General features: G+C 46.2%; 2 protein-coding genes across 2 annotated transcripts in view; one reads left to right on the top strand and one right to left on the bottom strand.

Annotated features, from left to right (window-relative positions):
* Positions 1-1,903: 1,903 nt before the first annotated feature.
* On the bottom strand, positions 1,904-6,741 carry socs3b (suppressor of cytokine signaling 3b). Its single transcript, XM_063221993.1, has 2 exons — positions 6,539-6,741; positions 1,904-5,737 (listed from the first exon to the last, which is right to left on the bottom strand). Exon 2 carries the CDS (start codon positions 5,469-5,471, stop codon positions 4,587-4,589), a length of 885 nt encoding a protein of 294 aa, XP_063078063.1. The 5' UTR covers positions 5,472-5,737; positions 6,539-6,741; the 3' UTR covers positions 1,904-4,586.
* A 1,631-nt stretch (positions 6,742-8,372) lies between these two features.
* LOC134467969 (CDP-diacylglycerol--glycerol-3-phosphate 3-phosphatidyltransferase, mitochondrial) overlaps positions 8,373-21,858 on the top strand; it is a 54,386-nt gene continuing 40,900 nt past the window's right edge. The window contains exons 1-4 of the mRNA XM_063221992.1: positions 8,373-8,565; positions 12,273-12,474; positions 18,913-18,990; positions 20,080-20,176. Of these exons, the coding sequence (XP_063078062.1) occupies positions 8,450-8,565; positions 12,273-12,474; positions 18,913-18,990; positions 20,080-20,176 (493 nt within the window). The 5' untranslated portion in view covers positions 8,373-8,449. The remainder of the gene's footprint in view (positions 8,566-12,272; positions 12,475-18,912; positions 18,991-20,079; positions 20,177-21,858) is intronic.

Genomic DNA, 21,858 nt, shown 5'->3' with positions numbered 1-21,858 from the left:
ACGTCTGTGATTCTATGTGCACGTCTCTCTCTGTGTGTAGTATCTGTTCACGTCTGTTTATGTGCGTATGCACATCTGTGTGTCTGTTTATATGTGTATGTGCACATTTGTGCGTACATGAGGGTGTTTGTGTTTGTATTCACATTTATGTATGTGCGAATGTGCACGTCTGTCTGCATGAGTGTGTGTGTGTGTGCTTGTGTTCACGTGTGTGAGTCTGTGTATGTGTTTATGTGCATGTGTCCGTGTGTGTGTTTCACTGTGCACGTCTGAGCGTGCTTGAGAGTGTACATGTGTGTGTGTGTGTATGTGTCTATGTGCACATCTGAGCGTGCACAAGAGTCTATGTGTCTATGTGCATGTCTGAACGTGCGTGAGAGTTTATGTGTGTGTGTGTGTCTATGTGCACGTCTGAGCGTGCATGAGAGTGTACGTATGTGTGTCTATGTGCATGTGTGAGTGTGTGTATGTGCACGTCGAGGCGTGCGTGAGAGTGTATGTGTGTCTATGTGCATGTGTGTGTGTATGTGCAGTGCACGTCTGAGCGTGAGTACGTATGTGTGTTTATGTGCATGTGTGTGTATGTGCACGTCTGTGGGAGTTTAGCAGCAGCAGCAGCAGGGGTGCAACGGATCAGAAATCTCACGGTTCGGATCGTTCCTCGGATCAGAGCCCACGGATCGGATCATTTTTCGGATCAGCAAAAAAAAAAAAAAAAAACATTATTATTTTATTTTTTTAATTGATAACACAAATAAACATAAGCTGTGTCTTTGTTAGGGGTGGGCATAGATAATTTTTTGAATGTAGATTAATCTCATTGCAATTATGAAATTAATCTAGATTAATCTATATCAAAATGTCTAATTGAGAATATGCACACTACCAAAATAATAGACCAGAGCAAATGTCCTTAATTGTACATTCAAATACAGATAAATGCATCATTTATTGAAACACAATTGCCTCAGCAGTTCAGCATTTCTGAGAGAGAGAGAGAGAGAGAGAGAGAGAGAGAGAGAGAGAGAGAGAGAGAGAGAGAGAGAGAGAATCGGCATTGACTGTTAAAAAGGGCAGCGGCTGCTTTAAGAAGGCGGAGACTCTGCAGGGACATCAGAGCGCACAGAATGTCTAACCAGATGATTTAACCTGCTCGCTGTCCTGAAAATGTCAGGAGTCACAACAAGAAATGAATTCAGTTTGCCAAAGTTTTATATCACACGCGACAATCGCGGTACGTTACATGAGCATATCTCACTGCGTCGCAAATGCGCTGAACTCAACCGATCGCAACACAAACATTTAGCGAGAGTAGTTCTAGACATTGACAGTTTGAGTTTGACAGTCAGTCTTCAAAATGCATTTACAGTAGGCTATCGCACGGAATGTTTTGCAACTATGGCACAGGCAAGATTTCGGGAACAGTTTGTGTTGTTGTTTGTGTTCCATGCAGTGCGTGAGGTAGACGTCCCAAACGACTAGATTGAACATGCGCACAATTTCATAAATCGATCCGCGGACCATGTGTGTGCCGAACCGAAATGATTGGTCCGAACGGACCACGGATCAATGATGATCCGTTGCGCCACTAATCAGCAGCAGCAGGTGAAACGCTTGCACAGGAAGTGAAATGTCCCACATGAGCGAGCGACCGCAGCAGCAAAGTACACACACACACACGCACGCACACACACACACACACGCAATCTTGGATTCTTAGAAAGTCAACCGGCACACAGATACAGGTACGTAAACACCATTAAAGGGGTGTGCCTATTGGTTTGTGTGTGTGTGTGTGTGTGTGTGTGTGTGTGTGTTTATGCAAGATGTGACATGAGAAGCATACCTCAACAGTTTTTTTTTGCACCGTTGCACACACAAAAATACCCATGCACACAACAGATTGATTTTGTAAAAATAGTGCTCTTTAATATAAATTATTGAAATATCTTATAAATATAAATATGTGCAAAGTGTTTTTCTGTCTGCATTTCCATATTATGTAATGCTTTTGTTTCCAGATCTTCAAGCTTGCACTGTCAGTCACTACAGACTGGCACCTTAAGATGAGTGACATCTTTATAAAAGACATGAGGATAAAAAGAAACATGTTGTCTGGTTGGTTGTGACACATGTACGCATCATCTTAAAAATTGACAAAAAAGGTACAAAAACAAAATAACTCTAGAAAACTACAAGAGAGGAGGAGCCAGAAGCCCTTACATTGACTAATAAGGAATACATTCATGTTGACAGCAGACCACATCATTCTGCCTGGGTTGAAACAAAACAAAACGAAACAAAAAGACACATTAGTTTTGTTGTTGTTGTTTTGTTTGCAATGAGGGATGGGAAGTGCTGGGGTGCGTTTCTCCACAACATCGTTGCTAACTAAGATGCAATGCAATTTCCCATTGGCAACCTAGTACATTGCTGACTGGTTTTCGAGAAACGGGGTCCCGATTGGTGTTCCTCTCCTTGCTCTCCCTCTAGGTGCCTGGACCCCTGCGTTATGTCTGAGGACAGGGGGAGAGAGGGGAGAGGGAGGGAGAGAGAGCCCAACCTTGTCGTCTAACTGTTTATTTAGGCGGCCATGTTGGCCTCCATGTCTGGATGCAGAGCAGTTACATTTTGAAGGGATTTTCTTTTGCATACTGTGCTTGGCGAAGGTTTTTCACAGTATACGTCTTGTGGACCCGGGCCCTCGCAGGCTCCCGCTTTTTGCAATGCCATTTGCTGACGCATTTTAAATATTTGCACGGCTTTTTGGGCCAGCGGAGAGGAAATAATCATTTATTTTGGCCCGCGGCAAGAATTTCCTCCCAGCAACAACACTGGGGTTCTTTCTCGGGGGCCATTTTCAAAACTTATGTCAAGAGAGCAAGAGAGAAAGTAAAGCGGGGAGGAGGAGGAGGAGGAAATAGCACAAAGGAACAAAGGATGAGAGAGAGAGAGAGAGAGAGAGAGAGAGAGAGAGAGAGAGAGAGAGAGAGGGGAGGGCATGACTGCAGGAGAGTAGAACGAAACCAGCAGAACTATTGCAACTGAAGAGATGAATACTGGATGGCAGAATGGAAAGGAGAAAGACGGAAAGGGGGTAGAAAACCAAGGAGGGGGGTAATGAAAAGCAAGCGGAAGACAGGAGAGGAGGACTGGGCAGGGGAGGAAGAGAGGAGAGAAGACGGAGAGATGAGGAGAGGAGAGGAGAGGAGAGGAGGGAAGGAGAGGAGGAGAGAAGGTGAGGATAGGAGGAGACGAGAGGAGGGAGGAGTGGAGAGGAGGACATGGCAGGAGAGGAGAGAGAAATAAAGGAGAGGGGAAGAGGAGAGAAACTGAGGCTGGCTAACTGTGCTCTCCCTCTGGCTCTGAGAGGCTGAGACACCCACTGAGGCGGGCGAGCAGGCGGGCAGCTCTACTCTACTCTGCTTGGCAAGCTGTGGTGGAAATGTCAGCGTCATACAGTCACCACCAGGGCCCTTCTCCTCACACACACACACTCTCTCTTACTCACACACACACACACACACACACACACACACACACACACACACACACACACACACACACACACACTATGTCTCTCTGTTTCATGAAAGGAGTCCAAACTGTCAACCAGGATAAAAGAGCGTGAGAGAGCGCCTCTCGTCTCCTGATCGATTATGTAGAGGGCTTGGATGGCAGCCCTAGCAGCATCACTTAAGCTCAGCCAAGCCTCGACTCGAACTCCGCTTGACTGACAAGACTGACCCCAACAAAACACCAGAGGAAGTCCACTTGCGGAAACATGACACACGTCATTCGTCATCTGGAAAAATTAAACGTCAACGAAGAAAACGAACAGAGCTCGCTCTCACTCTCACCGTCTGAGGGCAAAAGAAAAGAATAACAAGAATTGAAAAAAAGTTGCAATAGTTCGCCATTGTGTTTTAGAATGTGTCCAGAGCTGGTCAGCTGTCAACCCGAAGGTATAGGGCCCCCACAATTCCATAGGAATACTTTATGTTGTGCTGCTGTCCGTCCCGAGGCCATTACGACACAATATTGCCACTCTTTCTTTCTCTTGCCCTCTCTCTCTCTTGGTTTCTCCTTTCTCTCCACAGTCACAGTTTTCCTCTATTACCACTCGAAGGCACAGTTGGGCTTGTAAGGCCCACAATACTGACAAACTCAGAGAACTTTGTTAAAAATGGCTAAAATCCATCCCTGGTGGTGGTGGTGTTGTTTATTAGCGCCTCCTTCACGTGGCTGTCTGGGGTGCCTTCCCAGCATCCTTTGCTTTCCTGCCCCTCGCCTCACTCGGCCAGTGACCGACTAGCCACTTTACTCCTGACCGGACCGGTGGGGCCACATTTCCGTGCGCGACACCCCCACCTTGCCGACCCATGAACCGTCCCACACATGATCCCACGAGAGACGCGTCACTTCAATGCAAATGTCCAGAAGAAAACCGTTCCATTGTGATTCATGTGGGTTTTTAGTTCATAGGACGAGGGGTTTAGGAGGAGAAACATTGTCGGAAGCAATGTTGTCGTCGTTGTCGTTGGGTATTATTGATGGGAGGTTAGGAGGGGGTTAGAGGTTAAAGGTCAAATGGGTGCATCGTACTCCTCGAGGAACTCCTGCAGAGTCTGTGGGAGCTGGTCCCGCTTGTTGGGCGTCATGTCCAGGTGTCCGTTGACGGTCTTGCGGCACAGGTGCTGCAGTGTGGACATGGTGCAGGAGAGAGGCCGCAGGAGCTCCAGGGGAACCTTCTCTCCTCCTGAGTAGATGAAGTACATACTGCTACTGCTGCTGCTGCCACCCGAGCTGCCCGAGCCGGCCGAACTTCCTACCGCCACCTCCCTCCCACAATCCACCAGGGCAGAGGAACTAGCACCCCCTGTTCTGCTGCCGCCACTGCTGCTGCTGCTGCTACTGCCTCCACTACCACCTGCTGCTGAGTAGGGCTCAGCGCTGCTAGGTGAAGCGGAGGCGGAGACGGCGGGAGGCATGTAGTGGTGGATGAGCTTGAGCACGCAGTCGAAGTGGGGCACGCGCTGGGCGTCGTGCGGGTCCGTCTGCAGGTAGAAGGAGCAGGCGTCGCACTGGATGCGCAGGTTCTTGGTGCCGGACGCCGTCTTGACGCTGAGCGTGAAGAAGTGGCGGTGGTCGGAGCTGTCGCGCACCAGGAAGGTGCCGGCGGGCTCGGCGCTCAGCAGCGCGCTGGCCTCCTTGCCGCCCATGGCGCTCCAGTAGAAGCCGCTCTCCTTCAGCTTGCGCAGGGCCGCCAGCACCAGCTGGTACTGCAGGCGCGAGCTGAAGGTCTTGTAGCGGTGGTGGGGATGGTGGGGATGGTGGTGGTGGCGTGCCAGCGGCGGTGGGGGGGCTAGGCGCCGCTGGCCTCCTCCGCACTCCGCCACAGGACTGCTGCTCATCGCCGGGAGGAAGAAGGAGGAAGAGGAGGAGAAGTCAAACCTGCTGTGGGTTACCATGGCGCTGGGCCGATGCCCTTAGTAGCAGTCGCCCGACCTCCAGGGGTGGTGCGACGCCTGGGGACTCGGTGGGTTGCGCGGGGCCGGGGCCAGGGCGGGGGGCACAGGGTGGCGGCCGGAGTTTGCAACAGGCAACAGGGTGCAGCAGCAGGGCTTGCAGACTCGCAAAGCACTCACTCGCACCGCGCTACAGTCAATGCTCCAGGACATCAAGGAATGGTGATGGGGGTAGACTCACACCGTTGGAAGACAGCAGCAGCAGCAAACTGGAAGACAAGGGAGAACAGAGGCACAGAGTTTTACAGATGAGTGGGTGATTTGGGCAGCTTTCCCCATCCCAATGTGAAAACCAGAGGAAGCATTACGTAACTCATCAACTTCGACTGAAAACCAGTCAGGGTGTAGTTATTTTATTTAACTCTATCGACCACAAGTGAAAATGGTCTGCCCACTGCAGGCTCCATGCAAGGCTGCAGTAGCAAGCCGTGCGGCGGCAAGAAAAGGCACCTAAAATGCTCGGTTGCAGATGCAATGTCTGATTCCGGACAAAAAGTAGCTAACTAACCGCTATGTTGCGATTTACGCACGCGAACCTGATAGTCTGTTCGATCGCGTTGGAGCGTTAGAAAACAGGTTATTATGAATGAGATCCTCGGTTCTTCCCGAAGAACCCAACTCCCCATTCAAGAGAAACGTTGCCATTCTCGTGTTACACGGTTAAGTAGCCCAGGCTATAGCTTGTCTTTCTCCACTTGAATAAGGCATCGCACAGCTTGCAATCTGCTGTGGTCATGGTCTGACCAGTGTAACTGCTGTTATTTCTACGGGAAATGACTTACCGGGGGCCATGGCGCTGGAAAATACAACGGTTTTTATAGCCTAACCTTCGCGGAGGACAGTCGAGCTTGAGATATAGCCTAGGCTACTTACTTAAGCCAGTCGACTGTGCGTACCATGTTAATAACTTAAAGCTCACATGAAGAAGTCTGTGCATTTCGAACGTAACCTACACGGAAAAGTATCCAAAAGCAACCCCATTAGCACGGCAAAACTGAATATGCTGTTACCTTTGGCGTCTCCACTGACAAAATCCCGTAGCCTAACTGTCGTCAGTCAGTTCTATCTTCTTTTCATCCGTGCTTTTCAATTCGAGGACGAAGGGGACATGGTAGATGGGAACCGTTCGTCAGTTGGGAGACTTTAAAGTCCGTAGAAAAAAAGAGCCTCTGCTCGGCAAGAGGTAGTGGAAGTGAAGTACTGCCCCAAATTGTCCAAGCAGCCACTGCTGATATTTGTAAATGGCTCCTCCTCCAGCTTCCAGGAATGCTCAGTGCGAGCGCGCGCGCGCACGCGGACACACACACACACACACACACACACACACACACACACACACACACACACACACACACACACACTTTCTCTCACTAGCCCTGCTCTTGGCAGATTGCCAATAAATAAGCAGTATGACCTTTTTTTACGATTCCTGGTATTCGCAGACGACCTCCCCTCCCCCATCTGTTCGCCTAGTTGCGTACAAGGTGAAAAAGTTAAAGTTCCGTCCTTGCACAGCGAAAGAGGAGATAGCCCTGTATTTCGAAATAACATTCTTTGACAGTAAACCATTACAGTATGGATAGAGTAAATGAATAAATGGCTGACGTAGGGGAACAGCTGGTTGGGTGTATTTCTGGATGCGTTGTAAGATATTGTAGCTTACAACAGCTGCACGACCTCTTGACTGTTGATTGAAAAAAATCTCGTTACGGTTCAGAGCGGCTTATTTCAATTAATTTTGATCTACTGTCTTGCCGCTATCGCTCTCTCTCTCTCTTTACTGCCATCGATCCCCTGACAGTTTGGCACGCCCTCCAAGGGACAAAAACAGTAAAGCATCTCACCTTCAAAATAGGCTGTTAAAGACACAGTATCCAAATAGTTTATTGTGAAAAGTGAATTGACCTAATACATTATCAATCTGACTGAAGGTGACTGCATATTCCGGTCATAATACAGTTAGGCTATTGTGTTAGTGACTCCTATAATTAAAGCATTAGTATAGCCTATGAGCTATCTTGATGCAACATGGTCAATTTACAGACTGGTATAATCCCATTACGGTGTGTATTTATACACTTTCAAGCTTTTATTAGTAGCCTAACTGATTAAAATAGGCTACCGGTAACAGAACGTCATAGGCTACCAGTGGTTCCCAACCTTTTTTGGCAAGGGACCTCAATTTGACGTCCTAAATTTCTGGGGATCCCTCACTGCACATATTTGCATGCCAAAAAATAAAACATGACAGAGCTCCATGATTTATGGGGTATTAAACTTAGATATTTATGACAATAATAATAGATAGGCCTATTTATTGTAATAGGACTGTAGACTAGTGTAAGTGTTTCAAAGATAATATTGAATAGGTATGTTATATTAATTGGTAATATTTATCAGTTGGCCTATTCTTTTTTGACACACTTTCAGACACTTCAGGTGACCCCATTGTAATTCCAGGCGACCCCAAATGGGGTCCCGACGCCAGTGTTGAAAAAGCATCATTTCATTATCATTTCGTCAGGATAATTTGCTTGACTGTACAGCCTAGGCTAATCGCTACTCGAACAGTGTTCTTTTCTAACTGAGGACAAGAACCCTGCAGTTGTTTGTGCATGATTGCAGCTTCATCGAGTCCAAAACACTTCAAGCTCGTGCCCCCCCAGTAGCCTACTCAGTTTTTGTGCCCAATACTCCATTCACTGCACTAACACTGTAATATTACTACTATATTCTACTTTAATGCAACGGCTTTCCCCCCAATTAAGTGTTTTTTATTACTGCAGGAGTACTGGTTATTCTTCCATTCTGTAATGTTTCCAGTTTCGAATGTTAATGTTTCAAAGCAAGTTCATAGTTGCACCTGTCTTGAAACAGTGTTACCTTTGACTTGTTACAATGCTTCGAACTCTCGAACAAATATGGCGGCCCCCATGTCATGGAGAAGACTTGTGTACTCTGTGTACACGCCGGCTCTTTCAGGGGTTTTCACCAGGATTTCGGATAGATTTTTCCGCACACATGACCGCAGAAGAGGGTAAATGGTTTGAACATTTGTCTGTTTGAAAATACGGAAATTATCTTTCCTAAACTGTATCTATCTGACTACAGCTAGCCAGTTAGCTAACTGTTGGCTAACCTAATAGCTTGTGTAAGAATCCGCATGCACATGATTTATTCCTTATTTTTAAGACTCCGCGTTTTTGACATTGCAACTCGCGTTATTGTTCATGCAGTTGAGGATAGAGGCAGCACAATCAGTTGTATTTTTCACCCAAAAGAATGTCTCGTTCAACAAGGACCTTTAGTGGTATAGGTTGTGTCATTCCTGACGGGGGTCGAGTATAACTGACGTGCAAGATTGACAAAACCACTCATCATCAGTGATGTGGTTCAGTGTGGTGGCAGCTGTCATTTTTCTATAGTCTATAGATTTACAGATCATCTGCAGACAAGATAACGGTTTTACGTGTGCATGCCATTGTGTGGTGAATCCCAAAAGTTGTGGTGGGTGGGTGTGTACAGTAGGCTACGGTATGCAAGGGCGAATGTCAATCTCATTTGCAAAAGGCAGAAACTTGTGCACACATGTAGTAACCTACCGTTCAGATCAGTGGATGTCACATGAGGGGCCATGGGTGACCTTCCGTTAGCAAGAAAGACACACCTTTGTTCACACCATGTTCCTTCAATTCATGTAGAATAACACAATTACCCACGGATATATAGGCCTACCGTTATACTTTTTTGACACTTGTTATTCAGACCGACTTCTGCTTGACATTTCAGCCATTTGCACGTCAGACAACCTCAGAGCACTGCGTTTGGAAACAGGGCGTCATAAAACCAATGCCAGTGCCAATGCCACTTAAGTATGTTTACAAAGAGGATTAATATGTTTCAGGGTTATGATAATCCATAGTTAGTTTGGCTACTATTTACTTATGGCTGCTGCACCAATGGTGTAGCACTGACTAGAAAGTGAATAAATACAGTGTGGACCTCTATCATCCAGTCTTTTAGAACAAAACAATAGTTCAAAATGTCACTTTTGCACACCTCTGTAGTTGAACAGGTGCGTAGGATACTATCCGTGCTGGGTTTTCGTTCAAGTGTAAAGAAGTCCAGCACACAGTCCATTCTTCCAAAAACTTAATACAACATTTCGGTAAAGAAGGTCCTGAAGAAGGTCCTGAAGAAGTTTGGATGACCAAAACGTATTAAAGTTTGTTGGTGGAATGGACAGTGTGTGGGGTATCTTTACACTTAAAGAACAAAATAATAAAAATGACAACTTGTAAATCATGGCGTAATACTGGCATTCCGGTTAATGCTGCTTTTGTACACAGTACCTGATGAGGAGGGGAGGGGTGGTGGTGTGGGGACTGGCTCCTTCCTTCCGATGTTGTCATCATGTCATTCTGCTGAGGGCATATCACTTCTTTCTGTGTCACGGAGACATTTGCAAAATCATGTGTTGCAACCAGGGGCATTGAAGAAGGAACCCACGTCTATATCAGTGACTCGAGCCAGCAGCAGGGCCGGATTAAGATGTCCTGGGGCCCCTAGGCTTCAGGTCTTTGTGGGGCCCCCCTGGAAGGCAGATTTCGCGACACATTTACATCGACAGTGTCATAATTACGAGCTAGGATTTAAGGAATTAACATGTCTACCAACTGTACTGAACATGACATGAAAATTCTGCCAATTTTTCACTTTTGGCCAATCAGGGCCCCCCTGAGGCGGGGGGCCCTAGGCTGCAGTCATATCTAACCTGTGGGGGCATCCTGGTAGGCGGGGCCCCCTATGCTGCAGTCATATCTAACCTGTTGGGGGCCCCTGGTAGGTGGGGTCCCCAGACTGCAGCCATATCTAGCCTGTGGGGGTCCCCTCGTAGGTGGGGGTCCCTAGACTGCAGCCATATCTAACCTGTGGGGGCCCCCTTGTGCATTAATCCGGCCCTGGCCAGCAGCATCAGTCCCCTGTGCTTCATGAGTGAAATGCGTCTTGTGCAATAGGTTCCTGTAATGGCCGTCTTAGTCATTCAGAAGAGGATGAGAAGCTCCCGGTTTCCACATACGGAAGAGACTCTTTTTTTTTTTCTTTTTTTCTTTGTTGCAAGCATTAGTCACGATTAAATGGCTTTCTCAGCTATGGGCCTCTATGCTTTCCTTCTGAGAATCCCTTTCAGTTTCTGTCAAAAAAAGTATGACTTATGTTGCGGTGCTGAGAGGGCACACGGACGCTTTAGTAATATCCTGTGGCATACACTGGGGGTTGCATAAATGAATGAAATAATATTGTTGTTATGCTAACCATTATTCATTCTCACGCGTCATCATTGGTTATCATTCGTTTATAGCGGTGGGAATATCTCACTTTTCTTTAATATCTGGGTCAATGACGTTTTAGTTGTAGCATACATCAGGGTGGTGCAACCACAGCTAATGACACTATTGTATGGATTAAATGTTTTTTTTTTCACCTAAGGAGCATATTCATTGCAGTACATGAATTGCTAATTACTAATTAATGTTTGGGCATTAGCAGTGGATGTACCACCTGACGTCTGTGTCTGTTTTTGTGTTTAATTAAGTTTGACTTGACTTGACTGGGTGTTTGTACTTGAAAATAAGAAAATAGAAATAAGCTTGCTGAGATGCATGGGACCATCAGTTGTGTAGTGTTGTGTTGTGTTAATAGACAGCTTAGACAGCTAACATACAGTAGCTGTTGTAGAATTACTAGAACTGGTATTTTTTGTTAAGCACATGATGTGTTCATGCACAGTTTTGAAGCCCTCCGTGTGAAACGGGGATGTGAAACATTTTTCACTTGAGGAGATACATTTTATAAAGTCCTCCTAACACAAACCAGGATTTCCCCCTGCACTTTAGGCCTATATTGAAGGCAGCCACCTTTACAACAGACCGCACCTTCTCTAAGTCCCCTGAAAATAGGAATTAATTGTATTGCAAACCTAATTTTTACGATTTCTTTACAAAACACGTCATATTTCATGGGAAACTGCATGACATTACAATTATATCAGGGGCCTGATAAGACGGCCATAAACGGCCCTCGAGACATACTGTACAGTTCCTCACCCCTGATCTACAATGTACTGTAAATGGCCATGAAAGTAAAGAGAATGCATTGAGAAGGTGTGTCCAAACTTTTGGCCTGTACTAAAACCATGTCGGTCGTGGTTTTAGCCCATCCACTTCACACAGCTGTTGCATTTCCACATAAGCTTACCAGCAATGTAGGCTTTTCTCACTCGTATGTGGCAATCTCTTGCCTCCTCCATATACTTTGTAACGTTTTTTTAATGTTCCCTTTCTATTTATTTTCCCACTTTACCATTATTGGTCTTCTTAAACATTGGTATGTTTCCACTTGTTTTATGTTGCGTTTTCATTTTCGGTAAGATATTTGCCAACAAGATGCAAATTATTTGTCTTTTCAAATGAATTTCGCTCTCTGTCTCAGTTCAATTCAGCGAGAGTTATGGCTTCACAAATGAGGTGAATGCATTGCCAAAACACATATACAATACAAGATATACTGGGTATGAATTCATCTCTCTCTCTCTCTCTCTCTCTCTCTCTCTCCACTCCTACCTCCCACTCTCTCTCCCTCTCCCTCTCCCCCCTCTCTCCATCTCCCTCCCTCTGTCTCTCTACCTCTCTCTCTCTCCCCCTGTTCCTCTCTCCATCTCCCTCCTCCCCTTCTCTCCCCCAGTTCATCGCTGTTGTTACTGGCGCCCCTACTGGCGGAGAGCGAGGTGTTGCCGGCGCCGCCCCCTCGGCCGCCCGGGGCCCCGGGCATGGAGGGCCTGCAGTCCCGATTCCACTGGATGGCCGACCACGTTCCGGCCTTCCGGGTGCCTGGCGCCCGCGTGCACGTCCTGCACTCCCCCGAGGAGTTCTACCAGGTCATGAAGGTGCGTCCTGACTGACTGACTGACTGACTGACTGACTGACGGTGAAATTGTTTTTTTTAGTTTTTTTTTCCAAAGCAGAGCCCCTGTGCACAACTACTATCCAGGTGCTGGTGATGTGCAGTAAAAGTAATTCAAGTAAAGGGGGATAAATCACCCCACACTGGTCTTCTTAATTAATTGATTAACAGAATTGTCAACACTTTTAAAGGTAAATACCGGTAGGCGTAGTAAAGTGAAAGCCCACCTGGGAAACTCCAACTCCACACTGCACACAACGAAATTGCATTTATGCCTCACCAAGGGAGCAGTGTGGGGGGGGTGGTACCATGCTCAGGGTACCTCAGTCATGGAGGAGGATGGGGAAGAGCAGCTGGCAGGTCAGGATTCGAACCGGCAACCCTTGGGCTACAAGTCTGACGCCCTAACCGCTTACCCATGACGTACAGTATATGCTGCAGTTGGTCTAAATGGGGCTAAGTCCTGAGAACTCAAGCCATGGCTCGGAGCAAGGGGTGAGTCAGGTGTTTTGTTGTGACTGGTAGAGTTACAAGGTTTTCATTGCACTGCTGAGCGTGGGAAGAGGAGGAGGGGGGGGGGGGGGGGGCGCTCTTTCTTGTCAAGAATCGTTTTGTTCTAGTTTGTGTAAGGCTTCCTTGTTTTCTTGAGTAGCAGTTGTTGTGGTTTGTGTGCGCGCGCAAACTTGCACGTGTGTTTGTGTGTGTGTGTGCGCTTTTGTGTATCTATGCGTGCGTGGGCAGCGCGCACATGTGTGCTGGGAATGGCTGCGGGCATGAAAGGAAAAGAAAAGAAAGGAAAGTGAGAGCGTTGAGCGATAAGCTGGAGGCACAGGAGGTGTGGTGTTCTCTCCATCTCAGGCCCCAAGGACAAGGATGCACAGCACATCACAACTAGTGCATTCCCCATTGAAAGAAAGCCGAAAGCCCACCGAGGAAACCTCAACTCCCATTGTCATTGTGACACAGCACTCCACAGCACACAAGTGTTCACTGCACACTACGAAATTGCATTTTATGCCTCACCTGTGCAATGGGGCAGCCCCCAATGGTGCCTCAAGGGAGCAGTGCGGCGGGATGGTACATGCTCAGGGTACCTCAGTCATGGAGAAGGATGGGGGAGAGCACTGGTCATGAGGCAATACAAGCAGTCAGATACTGAACAAGATTTTATAGACGCTTGTGTGTATCAGTCCTGCAGCTTTCAAATCTTTGAAGTGCTTTAAGAGGTTAATTCAATGTCAAGTTCATTTGCTCCGGAAATGTCCATGGAAGTAATTGAAACTTGAAAAAATTTGCCGCATCGATTATGGCATTTGCTGAATCGATTATTTAATCGTCCTGCCCCACATTGCAATGCAGTGCCGAATCGATTATTGTTGACCCCACTAGTGTATTCCCCATTCCAAACTAGTAGGAGATGGGACTTCTCTAATGGTGCATTCCCCAGTCCAAACTAGTAGGAGATGGGACTTCTCTAATGGTGCATTCCCCAGTCCAAACTAGTAGGAGATGGGACTTCTCTAATGGTGCATTCCCCAGTCCAAACTAGTAGGAGATGGGACTTCTCTAATGGTGCATTCCCCATTCCAAACTAGTAGGAGATGGGACTTCTCTAATGGTGCATTCCCCAGTCCAAACTAGTAGGAGATGGGACTTCTCTAATGGTGCATTCCCCAGTCCAAACTAGTAGGAGATGGGACTTCTCTAATGGTGCATTCCCCAGTCCAAACTAGTAGAGAGAAGGGACTTGTTGCGAACTGGCCGGCATGTTCATGCCTGAGATCTTGACGTTGGCGATCTTGAAAGTTGGTTCGTAATGCAAACCAAAAAGTACTTGGTTTCCTGCTTGAACCTAGCCTGGTCCTTACCATCCCATAATACTACCATTTCATTTCGTATTTATGGTCTGGCATTTGTTTGCTCTGAAGCGATTGTAGGAAGCAGGAAGTTTGCACTCAGTTATGGTTTGAAATTATTGGACACCTCTCACCCAATCGCTGGCAGTTACTCAACAACAACATAGCGCAGACCAATGGCTCTGGTGCAGATGTGTAGGTCATTGTCACGAGCGTCCTCCCCCTTTCGCCCCCACGTGGGGGGCGTATTCGATTATTGGCTGTTTTCTGGGGGGGGGGCGTTGCGATCAAAATTCTACTGCTCCAGGCACTCCACAGAGAAGCACGGCCAGACAATAGTGGAGCCAATCCTTTGGCGGAAGTACGTAGGATGGCTTGCGAGGCTAGCTTGAACCATGACTCTGAACTTTTTCCGCACGTGACTGCGTTACCCGGACGAACCCACTGATGTCTACGCTGTTGTCACGGACGGTTTGCGGAGAAAAGGCAAGTATTTTTTTCAGTTGCGCACCAACTTTTCGGTTCGCGAATGCTAAGATCTGCGGCATGAACACGCAGACCGGTTTGGCGATTTGTTTGCGGGAACGGGCACAGGCACGGCTCTCAGTCAGCCTGAAAGCAGTATTAGGGCGCATTCAGGCATGCTGGTGCCCGTTCTCGCACCTAATCGATGGCGAACCGCAAATTCCTTGTTTTTTCTCTGCGAACCGTGATGACAACGTGGTCGTCAGCATGTTCATCCGGGTAACAACAGTCACGTCTGGAAAAAGTTCAGAGCCTGGTATGAACACGGGCAGCGCACAGAGAAGTACTTTAGTGCCAAACATAATTGGTGTGGGCACCGGCTCCGTTATGGTCGGCCTGAAAACCCTATCAGTTGCTCCTCCTGGCTACTCAGGCCAAGAGCAATACAAATATCGTTTCTGAGTTCCTGAAAAATTGGGAACTCTTCCCACTTGGACAGGAAGCATGCAACCATTAGCAAACCAAGAGAGGCGGGTTGACCATGCCATTTGGGAAAATGTTAATTGTTATGCTCTTGGTCAGACCAAGTCTTGAAGATATTTGAAAGTCGATGATAATCAGGCTACCTCCTGGCAGCTGGCTTGACTCACCAGGTAGACGGCAAATGAACCGTGTGGGTCCTGCGCTGCGCTGGCTGGCTGCTAGGCTCTAAATTGCCCGGCAACCGATCATCTGATGTTCTTGTAACTGAATAATGATTCAGGTTTGTGAATGGATTTTCTCTTTTGACGCCGACTGACTTTTTTATGGCTCCAGAGTGGACCGTTAAGTTGTCTTAAATGTAATAATCGGGAGTGAATCACGACCATTTATTCATATTCCTCATGACTGGACATACCGTAAGAAGCAAATCGCTACTATAAGGCTCCGGACTATTACTACTACAATGGGCTACATATCTCTTCTGTGTAAATGAAGCGGGATGACTGTCCTTTTTCCTGACAGTACAGTCATTGTGTGTAGTTAGTATCACTGTGGGAGGCTGGTTGTGGTGTGCGATTGCGAGTGTGCTGTGTGTGGAAGAGGCAGGCCAGACTGTGTTGCCAGATTGGTCTGCTTGGGATAGCCGTCTGCGGGTAAAAACGGGAAAAATCGGCCATTTGGCGTTTTTATTTTCTGCAGTTTTATGCCCATAGAAACCAATGCAATTTGTTGAAATTGGGCGGAATTTAGCGGCGCCAGGCGTTTTTTGAGCAACTTTTGGACGGGATTTGATCTGACACATTTGGCAACGCTGAGGCCTGGCCGGGCAGGACTGGAGGTGAGTGAAGGAGCATGATTGTGAACCACTGTGCGTTTGCTGGAATTTTAGGGGGGTGTTTTGTTATCTGAAATCTGCAACCTGAAATTGGTGGTTCTGGTAAATAGCCCTCCCTTCCCCTAACACACACAGACAGACACACTCTCTCTTTCTCTTTCTTTTTCTTTGTTTCTGTCACACACGCATACGTGCACACAGGCACACACACACACACACACACACACACACACACACACACACACACACACACACACACACACACACACACTGCGCTCACGAACACACCCTTTCTTTCTCTTCCTTTCTCTTCCTCTCTCTTTCTCACACACTGCACGCACACACACCCTTTCTTTCTCTTTATCTGTCTTTCTCTCTCTCTCTCTCTCTCTCTCTCTCTCTCTCTCTCTCTCTCTCTCTCTCTCTCACACACTCACACTCACACTCACACTCACACTCACACACACACACACACACACACACACACACACACACACACACACACACACACACACACACACGTGTGGAATTGGATCTGAGGGAAGACAATGCTTGTTTGCTACTGCAGGGCTTGTGTACAGCGGAGCCTTGTAAGCAGACTGCGCCTTTTGGCGGGAAGGGAAGGCGAGTCTGTGTGAGAAAGCCTTGGGCCATGAATAGGAAACATTCCTCACTTTACTGTACACTGTAACCATGTAAGCCACATAAACAACCTACAGTACGCACGTGGCTTAGCATTGACCTTTGTTTTTTTCAGTAACACGTGTCAGGTGATACAACCACAGTTAAAAAGGTGCACCGTGTGATATTTTTTCGTAGTTCATTTCCAGAATTCATGCTGCCCATTCACAAATATTACCTTTTTAACAATTATTTACCATCGCCATTAAATTTTAAGTATTGAGTATGACTGGGAAAATTGCACTTTTCATACATGAAAAGGGGGATCTTCGACATGGTCCGCCATTTTGAATTTCCAGAAATAGTCATTTTTAGCTGCAAAATGTACTGTGCTTTGGTCGTACTAGTAAATACTGGTTTATTACTTTGTAAATATTCATGAAAAGATCAAATTTGGCAATAGGCAGCACAATTTCAATGAGAGGCGTAGTTGCAATACCGATTCTGGCCACAATCTTACACATTGCACCTTTTAATGCCACTATTTTATTAATTACACATCATAATTAATGGTAATTGGTAATTAATGGTCAAGCGATGAGCATGCGTTTTAGGTAATCCAGGAAAAAACCCATAAACATTTAATGCATACAATATAGTGTCTTAGCTGTGGTTGCAGAACCCTGACACATGCTACTAAAACAACAGTATCAATGACCCCTCTCAGACCCTATGGTTGAAGTGTGGTGTTATGGTTAGGGAGTTGGACAGTAGATCACAGGGTTGCAGGTTCAATCCCCACCCTTACCAATCCCTACCTCCCACCATGGCTGAAGTGTCCTTTGAGCAAGGCACCTGACCCCACTCCGCTCCAGGGACTGTAACCAATACCCTGCAAATATGCAGTCGCAGTCGCCTGCAAGTCGCTTTGGACAAAAGCGTTAGCTACTCTAAGTGTAATGTAATGTAATGTAGTACGCTGTGTAGTGCTGAAGGGATCATTGGAGCACCCGAGAGAAGCCTTCCCCACCTTTTGCATCAGTATAGTATGTATGTACATCATAACAGCATAGTACCGTATAACACAGCAGTTCAACATGCATTGGTGTGTGTGTGTGTGTGTGTGTGTGTGTGTGTGTGTGTGTGAAGGCTCCATACTGAAGGCCTATGGTCTGGTGTGTGTGTGTGTGTGTGTGTGTGTGTGTGTGTGTGTGTGTGCGCGCGTGCGTGCGTGCGTGCGTGCGTGCGTTTAGCCATGTGTGTTTACAGTGTATCATATTAGTATAGTACAGCATACGTAGTGAGGTATAATACAGCAGTTCAGCATTCATTTGTGTGTGTGTGTGTGTGTGCGTGCGTGCGTGCGTGCATGATGAGTGTGTGTGTGTGTACAGTACGTAACCATCTGTATGTGTATTTTAAGCCAAGTCAGCATGACATAGGAGTTGCCGCTAGCATGTTCCTGTGTATGCGTGACCCCACCCCAGAACAAGGAAATGATGGAAAAATGTTTCCTGTTTAAATTTCCGAGTCATGTTCTTGGATTGTGGGCCTTTGGCGAGTAGTTGAGCAAGAGGTTCTGGGTACTACTACCCAGGAAATATATTGTGGTTGCCTAATAGAGGACTGAATACATAGTGTAATGTAGTGTAGGGGTGTAAATCACGCCCTTCATGGCGATTCGATTCAATATCGAGTTTTTAGGCCCACGATTCGATTACTTAAGAATGATCCACGATTCGATTCATTTCGATTCGATTCAATCAATATCATATTTATATAATCATCATATTTTCTTTTACCTCACAGGCTTGGCTTATGTTTTAAATAAATCAGCAAACGCTGAAATATCTGCATGCATTTGAGGGGCATCTTAATTATGGTCAGTATTATTATTGCTGCATGAGCAAAATGAAATGCCTCTCAAGATGAGTGTAATAATGACTAAAAACGATTAATTGATTCTCTCAAAATGAGCCAGTGAATTTTTTAATAATAATAATAATAATAATATTCAATAATCAATTGCTGTGAATCAATGCAGTATATCTGGAAAATAAATATCGCGATACCTTGTCATGAATTGATGCCGTATATCAAGAAAGTAAGTATCGCAATGCATCAAGTATCAATTTGTGTGATTTTGTGTTTGCACCTGTAGGCACGAATCAAAACAGCCAAGAGGCGGGTTGTCATGGCATCTCTGTACCTCGGCACCGGACCCCTGGAGCAGGACCTGGTGAGGACGGTCACACTGGCTTAATACTGTGTGTGTGTGTGTGTGTGTGTGTGTGTGTGTGTGTGTGTGTGTGTGTGTGTGTGTGTGTGTGTGTGTGTGTGTGCGTGTGTGTATGCGTGTGTGTGTGTGTGTGTGTGTGTGTGTGTGCGCGAGAGAGAGCATGTGTGTATGTGAACTGCTCTAAGGCTGATTGCGGTACAATAATGTGTATTAGGTCCTTGTGTATATTTTGCATTTGTGTATTTATGTAAGTTGACAGACGCCTTAATTTCCTTCGGGTTTAAAGAAAGTACTCTACTCTACTCTAATCTACTCTACTCACATCAGAAGCTTCTAGAAGTGTAAAGCCCATCGCCCTTTAGCTAGTGAAACCAAACTGCTAAATAATTTGCTTCTAATAACTTTTACCCATACTTACCCACACTTTTCAACAATGCTGCCGCGGGTAATATCTCTTGTAGTCCATTATCCTGTCTCTCAGCGTAACCTATTAACCCCTTAAGACACTACCCCCGTTATAAATTAGCTGTTACCAGTATGGCAATCCATGACCAAATCCAAGTCGTAATGAATTACTAAAGGCCATGTGCACTGTCATAGTGGTGTTGTACTATGCTATTTAAGTTTTTACAGTGAGTATTACAACGTCCCAGTGGCGGGACGGTGCCTGGTAAGGGGCTACGACGTAGCCAGAGAGAGTAGAGAGAGAGAGGTTCCATTGGCCCATTGTTTTCTGGTTCTATTATGGCCCCCCTTAGGCAGACCTAAGGACTGTTCTATTCATTGTAGGAGCATTATGACACGGCCCTTTAGGCAGACCGGAACCTGGTCGCGTTAGGTGCCCATAGAAACCTATTATGTTGGCATATCTCTATATACTTAAAGAATCTCTGACGTAGCCGCTACGTGGAGGAAGAAACCATGTTGCTCCAGCTGACTTCTCTACTGTGGCTGTGGCTGTGTGTGTGTGTTTGTGTCCTCAGGTAGACTGCATGGAAGAGGCCCTGGAGCGCAGGACGTTAATTTAACCTGCTTTATTAATTAGTATACCCCATGACCTCTTCACTGTGTGTGTGTTTGTGTCTTCAGGTAGACTGCATGGAAGAGGCCCTGGAGCGATCCCAGAGCTCCGCCAACCCCGACCTCAAGGTCTCCCTACTGCTCGACTACACCAGAGGCTCTAGAGGTCAGTTGTCTTTGCCTGATTTTCATAGACTTCATAGATCACTACCGCGATTCTGGTCTGACCAGGACTATAACAATTAGCATTTCCATACAGGTTTCCATGGCCTGGTTAACCCGCCTCCCTCGGCTTGCTACTGGTTGAGGGATGTGCCAAAGTTTAAACCAAACATTTCTTAGCCCAATAGAACGTCTCTGCTTAAACCAAGTCACTTGCCTCTACCTGGGGGGTGCCTGGAGCTGCATTACGCAACATTTAGACTCATGAGATTTGAGACAACTTCTTCAAAAATCTATGTTTGTTTGAGATGAATGAACACATTGTAATGAAAGATGAGGGTCTTAGCGTGTAAATGCAGCTTAGTGCATATTTTTATGTGCTTCAGAAGCTGAGATATTTAGGTTTCTATAGGCTGAGGGCAACTTTTCTTAAAAAGGCTCAGGCATTCAGCACCCTTTTTTGAAGGTGCCTTAGGCGTCAATGGGTTAAAACATGTTATTATACACGTATTTACTGCATGACTGTGAACTAGCTTGTCTTTGTGCCCCACAGTATAATCATGTGTCTGTGAAGGTCTACGTGCATTATTTACATGTTCATGAGTCATTCTTGTTCTATGGAAATTTGCCTGGTAGCAAAGTGCCGTCAAACTTCCCTGTTCACACATGCAATCCATAGAACAATGCGGAAGTAAAAAAAAGAATCATCATGCAAAATTTTAAACTTTCCTTGGAACGGACGAGATGGGGCGTGCTCAGCACGGTATAACTGTAAGCAATCATTAGAACAATGCGGAAGTAAAAAAAAAGAATCATTATGCAAAATTTTAAACCTTCCTGAGAACGGACGAGATGGGGTGTGCTCAGCACGGTATAACCGTAAGCAATAAAGGGGATTTTTCAAACTGCAGGCTTAGGCTGCCCAGTGTCCACACTCAACAGGAGATGGTTACATTCGACAAGCTGCTATATTGTCCAGTTGCCGCTCTGAAATACGGGAGCGGGGGAAAAAAAGCTAAATTTGGATTGTGGTAAAAGTCAAGCTCATCCAAGTTGTCAGGGTGTATGACTATGAAAATGACACAAAATTGGTTTTAACAACTACATAGAATGTGATTACACTACAGCGAATCTTGAGCAGCGTAGCCTAGACTTCTCAACTAGAAATGTTACTAAAGCTATGACCAGGGTCCTATACTAAGAAGCTGGTCCAGGAGTAAACTAGGTTAGGTTTTCTTAAGAAAATGAGCTCTCCAGGTTCTTCTATGAGATGATGTACCTCTTAACTTAACCTGGTTTACTCCTGAACCTGCTTCTTAGTATAGGCCCCTGGTGCAGGGTCCGGACAAACTGAATTTAAAAAGGAGTCCTGACATTACCAGATATTACCAAAGGGGTAATTCCATGCACTTCTGTTTTGTCATCTGGTGCATCGATGGGAGACAGACAGGAAATCTTAACTGGAGAGAGAAGACACCGGAGCAGCACAGAATGCAGATGCAATACTTTTTCCTCTTTTAATTAAGTGCACAACATGGGGACTGTGGACGTGTTTCAATGAACGTTTGTCCTCATTTTGTCCCCATGTGAGTCCCTATGTTGTCCCTATGATTCCTTATGTGAGTCCCTATGTGAGTCCCTATGTTGTCCTTACATTGTCCCTATGCGAGTCCCTATGTGAGTCTC

Source organism: Engraulis encrasicolus, chromosome 17 (genome assembly GCF_034702125.1).
Source record: "Engraulis encrasicolus isolate BLACKSEA-1 chromosome 17, IST_EnEncr_1.0, whole genome shotgun sequence".
NCBI classification, from domain to species: Eukaryota; Metazoa; Chordata; class Actinopteri; order Clupeiformes; family Engraulidae; genus Engraulis; species Engraulis encrasicolus.
This window is presented reverse-complemented; position numbering and strand designations above follow the sequence as displayed.

Excerpts from the sequence above, each read along its gene's own strand:
- socs3b (XM_063221993.1), bottom strand. The coding sequence starts at position 5,471 with ATGGTAACCCACAGCAGGTTTGACTTCTCCTCCTCTTCCTCCTTCTTC.